The sequence below is a fragment of the Cupressus sempervirens genome, chromosome 10 (genome assembly GCF_028749045.1).
Source record: "Cupressus sempervirens isolate cs-2001-9-10 chromosome 10, ASM2874904v1, whole genome shotgun sequence".
In the NCBI taxonomy this organism is placed as follows: Eukaryota; Viridiplantae; Streptophyta; class Pinopsida; order Cupressales; family Cupressaceae; genus Cupressus; species Cupressus sempervirens.
This window is the reverse complement of record NC_143127.1, coordinates 453450763-453465490: the sequence shown is the minus strand read 5'-3', so window position 1 is coordinate 453465490 and position 14728 is coordinate 453450763. Positions and strand designations below refer to the sequence as shown.

At 36.1% G+C, this 14728-nt stretch overlaps 1 protein-coding gene across 5 annotated transcripts in view; it reads left to right on the top strand.

Annotated features, from left to right (window-relative positions):
* The window catches only part of LOC149534651 (P-loop containing nucleoside triphosphate hydrolases superfamily protein), a 119788-nt gene extending 107685 nt beyond the window's left edge, over nt 1–12103 (top strand). For 2 of the 5 annotated variants that reach the window (XR_016356646.1, XR_016356645.1), the window contains exons 18-20: nt 10885–11049; nt 11160–11476; nt 11767–12103. Coding sequence is in view for 2 of the 5 variants with exons in the window: in XM_089802941.1 (XP_089659067.1) it covers nt 10885–11049; nt 11160–11295 (301 nt within the window). In the remaining 3 variants the exon portion in view is untranslated. Of the gene's footprint in view, nt 1–10884; nt 11050–11159 lie in introns of all 5 variants that reach the window. The other 3 variants (XM_089802941.1, XM_089802940.1, XR_016356647.1) reach the window with 2 other exon arrangements.
* Nucleotides 12104–14728: the final 2625 nt, after the last annotated feature.

Sequence of the window (14728 nt, the reverse complement as noted above, 5' to 3'; positions counted from 1 at the left end):
ATTTGGCTTTCATTCGCTTCATGTCCACCCATTCCATTACTGGATACATATGATTCCTTATGCAACACCTTTAAGTTTTCAAAAATCTTTTCTATGACCTTCTGCACTAAATCGTGCACATCCTTAAGCTCATTTGCTGATCTTATAGAGCTTTCCACTATGAACTCCAATGATTGCTTTCAATGAAGCAATGGTTCTTGACCTGTTTTGAGGATCCTGTGGGTCATGGTGTTGTTAGTCTTCATATCAATCACCTCTTGCAACAAGGCCAATTGTTCCGTCAATTTATCTAATGCTTTGTGCATGGTAGTTTAATGACTAGACATTGCTTCCCTCAACTTGTTAGTATCAAACAATAGATTTCCAAGATTCTTGATTAGAGGGGGACCTTGGGCCTTCATTTGATCAATCCATGAGCGATCAATTTGTCTGAATTGCCTTTTTTGTTGTAGCTTTAAAAGCAAGTTCTTGTTCTCTTCTGCACTTGAATCAAATGTATTGGTAGAAGTGCTCTCAAGTGCAGCTCTAATGTAGGTTGTTAGTTCTTTATTCAAGGCCTTGAGTATCTCTTTCTCTGCCCTTAATTCTTTCAGTCTGTCCTCTTATCTTTTCCTTGGTTGATTTCCATATATTAACCATGGAATTATGCACAGGAATACCAATGTCGATCATTTTGATCTGAAAGTCATTAGCAGTGAGCTTATGGAACTTGCCCTCTTTCTGAAGTTCTGCTATCTCCATCAACATATGACCAGTAGAGGGATCAATGGCCAATGCCGCTATAAACATCTTCTTCGTCTTCTTTGATTGTGGCTGAGAAGAAGTAGCTTGCGTGATGAGGTCCTTAGATGAGGCAACTTCCTCATATCTTCGCTTTTTTCGATCAATGGTCTCTTTCAACCATGACTTGGTCGAGAGGACATTGATTGCTGATTGAAGGGCTGTAGGACCAAAGAGCTTCCTTGCCACTAAGGGTTTCTACTTGCTCCGAGTGGCAGTGGGGAAAGCAATCACTTTAGTAACTGAGAGGGCCTAGGTATCATCATGCTGGGATGCATCTTGCTCTTGACCATCCATGGGATTGGTGTCACTATCAAGATTGATGACTTGGATAGGGGAGGAAGGCTTGGCCACCGATTTCTCTTGCTCCTACTCTTTATCCTTCCCTTTATCCCCAACTTTTTTTGTGTCCGAGAGAGATCCTCCTCCACAAGTAGGGGTAATGTAAATATTCTTCTCTGGAGGTTGATCTCCGCCTTGACTGATGGACTGGGCTTGTCTTGCTAGTGTTGAAGTGGCAACAGTCGTGGAGGTAGCTGCAGTTGACTGAGCAGCTTCGGAAGCTACTCCACTAGTAGAGCTTGTATTTCTTGTTCTTTTCTTTCTTGCCTTGGTCCACTCCACCCATTTGTTCGTCCTTTTAATGATCCCATGCATTAGGACCTCCACTGTATCGATAATAAGACCTTCAGGCAAGGTTGACACAATGGGAGTTCCCTTGATTTGCTTGAAGGACGAGGGATGCATATAGGAGCCATCTTCTGCAATATCAGAAACATCAACAGAGTCATTATATGACTTAATTTTATCAATTGTTAGCCTAGACCAATACCTCTCCCTGGTTTGGTATTCGTTATGACATCCAACCCAATAATCTTCAATATCTGGAACATGTCTGTAAGCATATCCCAGCTTCAAATGATCTCTTACGAAATTCACTGGGTCATATTGAGGCCTGAGTACCTCATAATCCATGAGTTTGATCTTGCTCTCAAAACTTTTAACTAGATTCCGGGCATTCGATCTAGAAGCACAAGAATAAGGTCTGACTACTATTGGGAAGGGAGTTCGGGCTATTTTCTTTACATTAGAACACAAGGTGTTCACTTCTAGTATTTGTCGACATAATTCAACAAGACCAACCTTGTCCTCAGGGTACTTAGGGAGCCTTTTGGGAAACCCATCAAAAGCACCGATTTGTAGGTAGGAGAAGCTTGAGAATTGGATGAAAGGGCATCCAAATTGTGCTATAGCCGAAATAGCTTCTAGTGAAAATCTTCACTCGGGGCAGCCTACAATTCCCAACATAATTTGATAGTGAAGGCATCATTCACTTTCACGTACTTTTCGAAGCTCCTTTGCAGTTGAAGGTGAGGGTAGAACTCGTACACTCTTGTAGTCTCATCATAGTCTTTGATTCTGGGAAGACCCAGCCAGAGGTGATGTGTGGCTAAGGTATATATTAAACATGAGGACATATAGAATTGATTTTTGACTCGAGACTTTCTTAGCTGTAGCTTTCACTTCTCTAGATCTTTTCATCATAAGTCAAGCAGGTGTATATTTGTGAATGCTATCGTGACTTTGATCTTCGGGTTCCTGCTCGATGAAGTTCACCAAGGGAGATAGCTAGCTGGATGATTCAGAACCCGAAGGAAACAAGAATGCTGGAGCAAGGGAAATGTCACGGAAACAAGGACTCACTTCTCATCGGGAAGACGCTAAAACCAAATCCCAACCAAACCTAAATCACCTAAGCCCCAATGCATAATGACAAGAATCCCTCATGGAGAAAAAGGAAAAAGTGAAGCAAGGGAGACTCAGAAAAGACACAAAGTGGGAGTTTTGGAAACTTGATGAGAAGTGAGTCACCTAGGGGCTATCTCAACAGGCAACTAGACAAAATTGCAATGAATGCCAACAACTACAAACTTAAAAGGGAAAGATTGAAAGTTGGCAACACTCCACTACATCTAATTCTGTTTAGGCAAATCATAAGATGCCTTTACTAACAAACATTCATCCAACTGGCTTTGTACAAGGTCGATCTTCAATGCAAGGTGTTCCCTTAGCAATAAAAATCTTTTCAACTTCATCTCTTTCTGTAGCTCTAAAAGCATGATGTCATCATTTAATTTGCTGGTTTTGTTCTCAAGATCTATAATCTTGACTGAGGGATCTTGAACATCTTTCATTAATGCTTCAAGCTCTTTTGAGCTTGCCATTCAGTTCATTTGATATATCCCTGATTAATGTGTGTGCTCCAACACACTTCCCATAAACTATCTTTCCTTTAGTCAGACAATGTCTCAAATCCTTAACCTTTTCATCGAGGTTCTTTAGGTCTTCCTTGATTTTTCCAAAAACCTTTCTGAACATCTTTGCATCATGCATAGTTTATGCCTTAACTGCTGCAATGTTTAATTCATTTGTGAATTCCGCTTCAAAAGATTGAATTATAGCTTTTGCTCTGTCCTGAGGATTTGGATCAGTCATCTTCACCGAAATAGTATTTTGCAGTCTATCTGTCACTTCCATTAGTGAATTCTACCAGTTTTTAACTTTCTTATTTTTTTCTATTATTTTGCTAAGTGATGAGATCAACTCAGTCTGATAATCATCATCTAATCCTGTCAGTGCTGTTAGTGCAAGGGATGTCGTAGAAGTACTCACTTTCTTTTCTTCTTCCTCCTTTTTCTTCTTTTCTTCTTCTTTCCTCTTTTTCTCTTCTTCTTTCCTCTTTTGTTCCTCTTCTAATTTCTTCCTTTCCTCCTCAATTTTCTTCTTCTCTTCCTCCATTCTCTTGTGTTGTTCCTCCTTTTTCTTTTTGTCCTCTTCAATCTTTTTCTTCTCATCTTTTTCAAGTTTCTTTTTCTTTTCTACTTCTAATCTTTCTTCCTCTTTCTGTCTTCTGCTTCTTTCTTCTTCTTATCTTTTTCTTCCTTTTTCTTATTTTCTTTTTTATTCTTCCTTTCTTTTTCTTCTTCTTCTTCTTACCTATATGGTATCAATACCTATGGATACTTGCGGATTTGATTCTGTCATCAATGTTGCTGCTGCTGTAGACTCTGATGTCTTCTTTGGCATTGTGGACTCTACTAGTGTTTGCTTTACTTATGTCACAGGGATTGCTCCCCCTAAAGCTCTGCTAGGCTATGAAATGCTGGGTGTGGATATCATGAATGTCACTATTGCATAGTCTCTTTATTCATCTCTTCATAGTTGCCACCCATCAACAAAATTGCTCCCCTTTTGTTTCTCAACAAAGGTTCAATGCCTCTTATTATTCTATCTATGTCATCATTAGTGTTAACCTCTCAGGATCTTTTGACAAGATTTTCTCTGATTTTCTTATCCTCTACTACTCTTTTTTTTCTGTTAATTAGTCTATTGTCTAAGTCCTATGGAATATCTTGTAATGTCTCCGTTTTGGTTGACATCGTTTTGCGTGCCGGATCAGTCTATCATGGACTCTCGTAGACTGGTGGTTGTGATGAGAGTCATTTTGGTGTTTATTTGAGGATTGGATGGTTTATTATGCTCTTGGAGATATTATTTATATTTTATCATTACTTCTTATATTGGGCCTACATGTTATAATTCTAAGTTGAGTTGCACTTTTTATTTTATAAAGTTATTTTATTATAAAAGTGCATTATAATAGGATTTTATAATGGATGTTTCTAGAAGTTCTTAGTAACTTCTTAGAAAGGGATGTTTTTAGAAGTTCTTAGTGACTTCTTAGGAGAGTAGATAAATAGAGGGCTTGGGCTCCCATTTGGATATACGAGATTTGGTAACTCAACTACATCTTCTATGAGCATTTGTGGAGCTTGATAGTTTGCAAATATTCAACATAATCCTTGAGAACGATACCTCTCAAGAGATTGCATAACTGAGGAAGTGAAAGACCTTCTGAAGGGTTGCACTTTGGAAGTGGTATTCAGCCATTTCAAATTGAGCTTAATTTGTATATTCAGACTACCTGAGGGTTTGAGTCTTTAAAAGCAGATTCGAAAAAGCAGTCCGAAAAAGTAGGTCCGAAAAAGCAGATTCGAAAAAGCAGTTTGAAAAAGCAAAGCGAAGAAGCAGATCTGAAAAAAGCAAGTGAAAAGGCAGAACAGGAAAAAGCACAACAGAAAGACATCATTGGAGAAAATTATTATAGCCATTTACAACCAGGTTCCTTTGTTAGCATTGCATTTTAGGTGTTACAAGTTTCAGCTGTAGGTGTGCATTATACCAACATTATCATTTTTGTAATCCATGTAAATGCCAAGAGTCTTGGCCATATTTCATGAGCATTGTATTAGAAATTTCATTGCAATTAAGGAGATAATAGTTGCTGGTGTCATTTGAGCAATTCAAAATCATTATTTATCAGCTAGTTAGTTTGCATACCAACTGTTTGTAAAAATGCTAGTTGGCTGTAGGTGTTCATTTCTCATGTTTAGACCATATATATGCATTGTATATTGCCAAAATTAGTTGCACATTCATGTTAAGGTCATTGTTTAGTCAATACAGAGTCTTCTTGCAAGCATTCTTATTGATGCTAAGTGAAGGAAAGAGCCATAAAAGAAACCTGAAATTTTATAGCAGTCATATGACCCTTGTATGCAAAGTGTTTTCTTGAACCTTTATCAGCATTTCGGGAACAGATTTGAGCAGGGTCATTACATATCCTTCTTTGTATCCTCAAATCTTTTATTTTCTAGGATCATGTGCCTGACTACAACATTCTCTAGTTGTAATCTATCCATATTGCTATACAAGCTGTAATACTTATTCAATTCTACAAAATTGCTATTGTCAATGATTTGCACATTCAGATTTTCTACCCTGGGTTTCCAAGGTTTCTTACTTGAAGTTTTCTTTGCTTCTGCTTCAACCTTCTCAATAGGCTTGTCCCCTGTTTTCTCTGCCTCTTCTTCATCAAATTTATCTGACTCAATTACTTGTAAGGTTTTTGTTCTCTTTCCTGTTCCATTGGCCATCTGCTTAGTCCTCTTTTTACGTTGTCCCTTTGCTGATTCTTGTTTTACTTCAGTCAATCTAGCTGACCTTCTGGGGCTGGGAGGGGTTGCAGTTTGTACTTTTGTTATATTGACTTCCTCTTCACTCTTATCCTTCAATACTGGTTGTACAACAATAGGTTGTACTTGAGAAACTGCGGGATATGGTATTGCTGATGCAACTGCTTGGGGTTTTGCAACTGTTATGCCTTCTAATGGTTCAGCTGTTGCAAGTGGTGTCACATACATAATTCATTCTTGACCACTCTGCCTCATTCTAGTAACATTTTGTCTCACTGCTGCTACTTCTTTAGGTGTCATTTTGGCTTCCTCCATGATTTTCCTCATTGTCGCCTCTACCTTCTTTGAAGATTTCTCAAGCTGAGCTTGAGTAGTTGTTTGCATAATTTCTTCATAGGTTCCAAACCTATCAAATTCATCATCCCTAGCTGATTTTAGAATTACTTTTACATGTCCCTCTACTTGGTCCTCAGTAACCTCATAACCAAGTGGTTCAACATAAGTCGTTCTTGGTTCAATAGGTTCTATGTAGGTAAAATCAGTATCAACCATGAAGCATATATCATTCTTGAGTTTCCTCACAAGTGAAGGTGGGATTTTGTATCTTTGTCTCATCACTGCTTGGAATGATTTCACAATAAGATTTGCGCAGCTGTCAATCTTATCAACTGGATGCCTTATATATGCATTAGTTATCTTCTCAGTTGTGGTCTTGTTACTGTTAATCAGTTCAATCACAGATAGGAATGGACATCTCTTAATCAAATGGAAAAGCATATAAACTATGAGTGATCTAAATCTGAATTGACTATTCTTTACTCTTTTTATCCTTTCCAAGTTCTCTATTTACTACGCTTTCAAGATTTCACACATATTGACCTTAACTCTTTCAGCATACATTTTGTAGACCGCATGAATGAATCCTACTGCCATGTCATTCTCTCTGGAACTAGCACGTATCTTGGATGCCATAATTCTGCATATAAATCTCACATCATGCTGTTTTATCTTGCTTATCACAATGCCTCTCTCGTTGTACTCAGATTTGGTGTTTTCTAACACAAGTTTTTTAACATTCTTTTCATTGACTGGGATTGATCGTTCATTGCATAATCCAGTCACCTCATGAATTAGGTTGGCTGATATTTCTGCCACATTATCTCCTAACCAGAATTTCCCATCATGAATTCTGCTCAATATGACATTTGCCCAATCCTCATTGTCAAAGTCGTGTGACAATAGGATCTTAATCGTTTCATTCTATTCTAGGTATTCATAACCATTCTTAAAGCTCACGTCGTGGTTGTAAATGTGATCAAATTCTTTTGATATGCTTCCCTCACCTACTGTTTCAAATTTGCTTTTTAGATAGCTTCCTACATTCTTCAAATGTAATACTTCATTTGGAGTAATGGAGAACGCTGCCTTAGGGCCTTCCTCTAAGGGTTTGATGGGGTTAATCTTGATCTTAGGTATAGCCTCAACTTCGACATTGTGAATCAAACTCTATCTATGTTTACCAAAAATTCTGAATTCAAATTCATAGTTAAAGCTTTCAAAATTCGTTAAATACCTCAATTTCATGGAACTAGGGTTTCTTTTGTTCGCACTTGAGAACTCTTTCAATTTTGCCTTAAACTCACTCCAAAGCACTTCCTTAACTCTTACACATTTGAATGGTACTCAATTAATCGATTTCCAACCTTAAATTGCTTCCAATTTAACACTGCATTAATTGCGTAAGTATTTACTCACCAAAAAGTTGTTTCTAGTTACTAGGCAACTCAATTTCTTTTGCGCACTCACATATGATTTCCGAATCATTTGCGCTCTTAACCATGGCTTCACATCATCATATTGTACCTCATACTAACTTCACAAACCTTAAAATCGCTCTTTGTCATCACTTTTACCTTTCTAGTGCTCGATCTCTTATGTAAAGTACTCAATTCAAGTAAGATGAATCAAATACAATTGCTGACTTTAGTCTTTCATCAAGTGCATCAAATGGTTGTTTTTTCTAATACTACATGTGAATTGGATGGATCTTTGACTTTGACAAATACCTCTTTGAATTCTTCTACATCTTTCTCACTGTCATTGGTGCTATCATTCCTTCTGACATTTCTGTTTGTGTTCGTTCTGAAATTTGGATTCCTCATTTTTTTCGTATGTTCATTTTGCAAAATCTTGCTACATGACCAAAGTTATTACATAATTGGCATACTAGTGCATTGTTTCCAAATTTGGGTCTGGCTATATGTCCAAAGTTGTTGCATGTGTAACATACAATGTTGTTCCTTGCTCCATTAGTTCCTTCATCAGATCTCCTTTCTATTGCAGGGTTAGTACCTCCAAACATTCTACTATTGCTAATATTAACATCAAATTTAGGTCTGCTACAATTAACTGCTCTATGACCAAAATCAGTAACATGTTTAAATAGCTTACCTATGCATTCCCTTTTCATATGACCAATTTCATTACATGCAAAGCATCTACCTTTGAATTCATACCTCACTTCCTTGTGTGATTCAGTTTTCTCAGGTTGCTTAGGTTCATTAGTTTGTTTAGGTTGATCAACTTGGTCAATCTCCTTAGGTGAATTATCAGATTGATTTGGCTCAACCTTGTTCAATTTTTCTTTCTCTTGTATAGGCTGGTGGATTCAAGTTCAGATGTAACTTTTTTAAGATGGGATCTTAGATCTGCATTCTTAGTTTTTAGATCTGACTCAATTTTGCTATCGTCTTTGTTTAAGCTCAATTTCTGTTCAATGATCTTCAGTTCATGTTTCAGGTTGAGATATTAATCTTGTCTTTCAGCTTTCCGATGTAGTCTTTTGCATCTTCATATGTTTCTTCCAAGTTATCTCTTTCTTCAGTGGGAATGTTAGTCTGCTCAAGAGCTTCTTCTAGGTTCTTCTGTAACTATTCCATATCCATAGGGATCCTACTCAAGTTTTTATGCTTTTTTTGAGTAACTGTGCTCTGATACCAATTGTTAGAAATAGGGAATACTGAGGAGGAAACACCATATGTTGTTAACTAGGGAAACCCTAGCCAAGGGAAAAACCTTGGTGAGGAAGGTACACACAAAATGATCCACTAATCAAAAGTATCTGGTTAAAGATATTGACCCTATTAGGACTCTATACATGCGTATAGTGTCTCGGTCCTTGTTAGACACCTCAACCTTGTTAGGAGTTGTTATATACAAATACAAAATGTATGCAAAAAGAGCCCACTGTTAAACATGCAATATACAATGTAGCTCTTGATACAAAGAGATAGATATAAAAACCTCTTTACTCTCCTGCTGATATCTTCAATATCTGATATAGCTTTAGCTGCTCATCACAAAACTCACATACCTCTGATCATACATCAGAATTCACATTTCAAAATATTTATCATATCCAACTTCTACTTCTCTAAACTTCACATATTACAATCTTCTTATATACCTTTACAATCATAATATTCCCGTCCAGTCAGCTTTCAACTTGTTACACACTTCACAAAATACATTACTAATTCTTGCCCTCTTAGGGTTATCATCTAGAATGTCATCCCTAATTAATTAAGTAATTATTTTGGTAAACAAAATAATTCCTGAACTTGAAATATCCAATTCCTGGACATGCTCTATTCTGCTTGTACACTGCTGTAACTAGTGATTTGTCCACAACTCATTCTGTACTGACCGTACTGACATGCAGACTTGACCATGTGTTCCTTACTGTCTCATGTACCTGTACCTAACTTCACACGTGTCCAATGTACCTCAGCAAACCGTGCTGACCAAAACTCTATTTGTTCTACCAGATAAACCGTATGATATTTAGACAATTTCCTAAGTACGTATGCCTTAACTGAATCTTTAAAGTCTGCCATCTTCATACTGAGATATGTTGCCATAAATGACAACATCCAATAGCTGCCTTAGCCAAATTGCCAACAGTTTCCTAAGTTGCTGGTTTGGTTTCAGGGATGCGTCTGGGTATGTGAACCCTATATAGTATGTAGGTTTGGGTATGTATGTATCTATATATACACACACACAAAAGAAAAAAAATGATAAATAAGAGAAATATACCGAATTGTAAAACTAATTCATTTCATATTATGACACTTGATAAATATTAAGTGCCAATTGATAGTTGAAAAATATTCGAATAAGCTATATCCAGTACCCACAGTACCCAGCAAAGATTGACAGACAAACCTGTACCAGGTGCATCCCCGAACTTGATTCAGGGCCTGTGGGTACGAATCCAGTAACTTAGGTTGTTTCACCTCTTGATTTTTCTTGGCATTTGGAAGATAACTCTCTTTTTGGGGATGCTGACGTAGTTAGTGAATAGTTAGTTTTATTAGTAGTCATCAAAATTAGTAGTTGATTGTAAAGTGATCGACAGTTGTCAATTGTAAAATGATTGACAAACATCAATCAGCTCATATATTTTCATTATAAACCTGATTGCGGAACCATGTGTTATAGCTCTTGAATTAATGTTCATTTCATAATATGTCATGAACGAAATACATCGACAAATCTTTGGGTAGTATATGTTGCAATTGTTTAATGATTTATGTGTCTATACTGTTTACTTTACAATAATTATGTAAGTAGAACTAAGCATTAACCAAATTTACTTTTGCAGTGTAGTAGGCAGTCATTTTAGATGGTAATTCAAAACCTATATCTCTAGTGTTAGAAAAGCAAATCCAAGAACTGTGATCTCTTGCAATATGGTGTGCCTTAGTCCTCTGTTGGTCTGTTAGCTTTTGATCAATGTAGAGAATTGGACTGAAGTTCAGTACTCTGTACTGTGCATCATGATTGAGGACATTGATTTAACAGGATTTTGGGCATTTGCTTATGGGCAATTTTCTGCTGGCCTTCTTTTGTCTCTTTTAGAATTTTCTCCACTTAGTAATTTGTGTCAATATATTGAATCTTTTTTTAATATGGTTCAGATGTACTTTTCTGTTTTTTATGAACTCATAAGAATGACTCACTAAATCTAGTAAATGATATGTATCAAACCTTTTATTTTGAACAGACGAGAAACAGAGACCAGGCTTTCAAATGCTTTAGATTCGTTAGTACCCAGTAAGTCTTTTTTCATGGCAAAGGGCATTGCTTTTCATGAATATACATCATTTTTGGGACAAATTTCCAAGCTTGAAGAGGCTCGCATATCACAGGCAACTACACTGAAACGAAGGTATATTTTTGCCCCTCAAATTATTAATTGGTTGCTATGCATTTTGAACAGTGAATTGCAAATGGATACATAGGTAAAACTACTTAATATGAACAATATTGAACATGCAGGGCTCGAGGTTGTCATCACTACTTGAGTACAGGTCGTTTTTCTGTATCTCAAGAAGACATTCATTTGTTGGCTCAACATAGCAATTATGGGAAGTTGTCAGGGGGGAATCAACCAAATGCTTGGCAATCCTTATGAAGCTCGTTATCTTCAATTAGTTTCTCACATTGATGCAGTTATTCTCATCTTTTCAATCAGATGGATTTGCTATCTTTTCTAACTTGAAATACTCCTGGCTTCCTCAATTTGAATTTTAATGTCATATGCTGTACGGATCAAGATAGACAGTCGAGCACAAGATGGTTCACATTCTCATACTGTAAGTTGCTAATCATTGGAGTACTGGAAATTCATTTAGTCAATTAACTGGCAATCTTAATATTGCTGTTCTCTTTTGTGTACATTAGCATTAACTTCTGATTTGAAATTTCCAGAATTTTTCTTAGGAATGTTTAGAATTCAGAGGAGATAGTACAAAAAAGATTGGATAGAAACATAAGTCTATTCAATTTACTGGCTATCTTGCCAATGCTGTTCTCATGCATGTACATTAGCATTCACTTTTGTTTTAAATTTTTGAGATTTTATCTTAAAATATTTGAAATTCAGAGCACACAGTACAAACAGGATCGGGTAGAAACATGGAGGCATCCCTGAGATAATTTCTGGGTCTATCCATTGTTGATATGCATTAATATAGAGTGGGCAACAGGTCTTCAATTCATCAAATGACTTATTTGCAGGGTGATGCCAGAAACTATATTTGATTTCAAAGTAGGGTGTTTTATCCTGCTTGAAACTATTGTGCACGATCTCATTTGTATCAACTGCCATAAATATATAATTCTCATAAACATGTGCCTGTTTGTTCCTGTAGTAATTTGCATATCATGTAATATGTATATTTCATCAATCTTGTTATACAATGAAGAACTAAATTGACGAATTTAGCTGTGTTCAATGTATTGAACGACTGGCATGTAGGCCAAGCTGAAAATTCTTGGAGACCAAAATGTGTCTTACCAATTTCTCCGGGTATATGTTTTAAAAATGAAAAACACTAACTTGATTTGGGATTAATAAAAACAATGCAGTGATCGGCAAAGTTCTTCAGATAATATATCTACAGACATGATCAATTACTGTTCCTGCACGCACCATATGGACCAATTAATTATTTACATGATACATCATCTACAAATTCCTCAATAGTTTGAACGGTTAACCTTATGACCTATAGCAAACTTTTGAAATGTTTTTGCTGCGTATGAAAATTAAGATCTGGATTTGCTTTAATAATTTGAAATTATTTAGGGTAGCAAAGAAACTTGAATTAGTAAGCTTCCCATAGGGGTACCTATGGTACATTCAGCTAGAGAATAGAAAACCGTAGTTCGTAATCTCAGTATGTTGTTGAAATTGCAAGTTGCAAGTTTCCCAACCTGGCAAGTAACTCGTCAGACTTGCATGCTCAGTCCTCTAGAGTAAATTTTTTTTTTCTTCGTTTTTTTCCCCTGCAGGATCAGCCATTGATTTTTTGTTTGAGATCCTTGATGAAAGCTATTTTGTGTATTTTTGCCTTGAATTATCAGGATTTCAATAGGATGAATTGATTGTTGACTGATTGAATGAATTTATGTTCATGTGGTTAAAATTGATAAAAACATGAAAATGACAATATTAGGATCTCAATAGGGTGAATTGACTGTCGAGTGATTGATCTTATATATGCACATGTGATTAAAATTGATTAAACATGAAAATGACATTATTGGGATCTCAATACGGTGAATTAACTGTAGAGTGATTGGATTTATTTATGTACATGTGGTTCAAATTGACAAAAACATCCATACAGGTTGATGTGGCCTTAAAGGCCTTAGTTTTGGCATGGTGTCATTGGCTCCATCTATATTGTGTTGACATAAAATGTGGGGTACTGTTCGGTAACCCGTTTCAAAAATTTTCTTGCAGTTTCAAGTGCTCGTGCTAAAAACTCTATTTATACTTATGCTCTAATTCAGAGTAATGCTACTATGACCAAAAGTGATCTATAATTTTATTTGTCAAGTTTAGGGTGCCTGTCAAAGGTTTAGGTTGCCGTGTTTTTGTTTTTAACAAAAGTTGCAGTCTTAAATATGGGCTACCACTTACCCAATCCCTTGGCTTTAGCGTTAAATCCTGTGTGCAAAAGCCATGCTTATTGAACCGCTCTGTGTGAGTCTTGGGAGAACTATGTTTTTTCATCATGTAAGTTGGGTGTAGCTGCGGTTGTCTTCAAACCATTACCTTGTTTAGAATCACAGGGTGAACAATGCTCTGCATATTTTTCCGGCTTGTTCCCTTTCATGCGAGCCATCCATATTGAGTGGATTGTTTTCAAACCAATTGTAAATCTCATCTAAGGGGCACAACCGAGATGCTCTGTTTATTGTTGTGTATTGGAGCATTATGCTCTCTCCCTCCCTCTCTTTTTCTCACCCTTGGGAAAAGTATCACTATTGGATTGTGTTGCAAATGTGCATTGTAATCTTCGTTGCCATTAAATTAATTCTTTCATGAGAAAACTATATCTCTACTGAGATTCGACCCACAAATCCTTGTTTCACCGTATTTTCTCTCACATGGGTTTTTGACTGCAAAACTGAAGATACAAGCCTCCTAACATTTCTCTGAATACGAATATGGGTTAGGTTCTATATGGCTGTTACGCCTTTGAATACTGTAGGATGAATCCCACATTGTGTTTGAAGTCCACAATTTCTGTATGTGAAATACTGAGAGCTTCAAGTAATCTGAAACATTTTCATTAGCAAAGCTATGAATGGTTAGAAAAGAAAAAAAAAGAAAATGTTTATATAATTGTGAAATACACAGCTGTTAGTTGTGAATTTGGAAACTTCATTGTTATCCTTCTACTTTTTCTTACCGAGAGTTGATTGACTTATTTTATTCCATTTCGCAGTGCTGGTTAGATTGTTATTCCAGGCCCCATGCACATGATTATGAGTAGGAATGGTAACAAATTACATTGCACTTAGTATGAATTCTATATCACAGAAAGCTGTGTATGAGTGCAGGCTGTAATTAACTAATATTTTGTTTTGTATTTCCAGCAAGTTAGTGAAATGTTGTTTTGCCTATGGATAGTAGTGCATAAAGATTATTCAAATTTTCTATATAAGCTTGTATTTCCAGCAAGTTAGTGAAATGTTGTTTTGCCTATGGATAGTAGTGCATAAAGATTATTCAAATTTTCTATATAAGCGATGCATCTATCTTAATGAATTTCTGGATAAAATGATTGACATAATTTAATCTTATATATATATATATATATATATATATATATATATATATATATATATATATATATATATATGTACTTTTTTTAACTTGCTCGAATTCTATAAACATTTAGTACACTGGCAGATGTTTCATCAGTGTGAAAGGAAATGAAAGCATTAATTTCACCAAGTGCTATGTGCTAAATTGCTAGTATAATAAATTATATGCCAATGTGTAGACAATACATTAGTTCATTATGTTACCTTTTGGGATGGATGGTAAC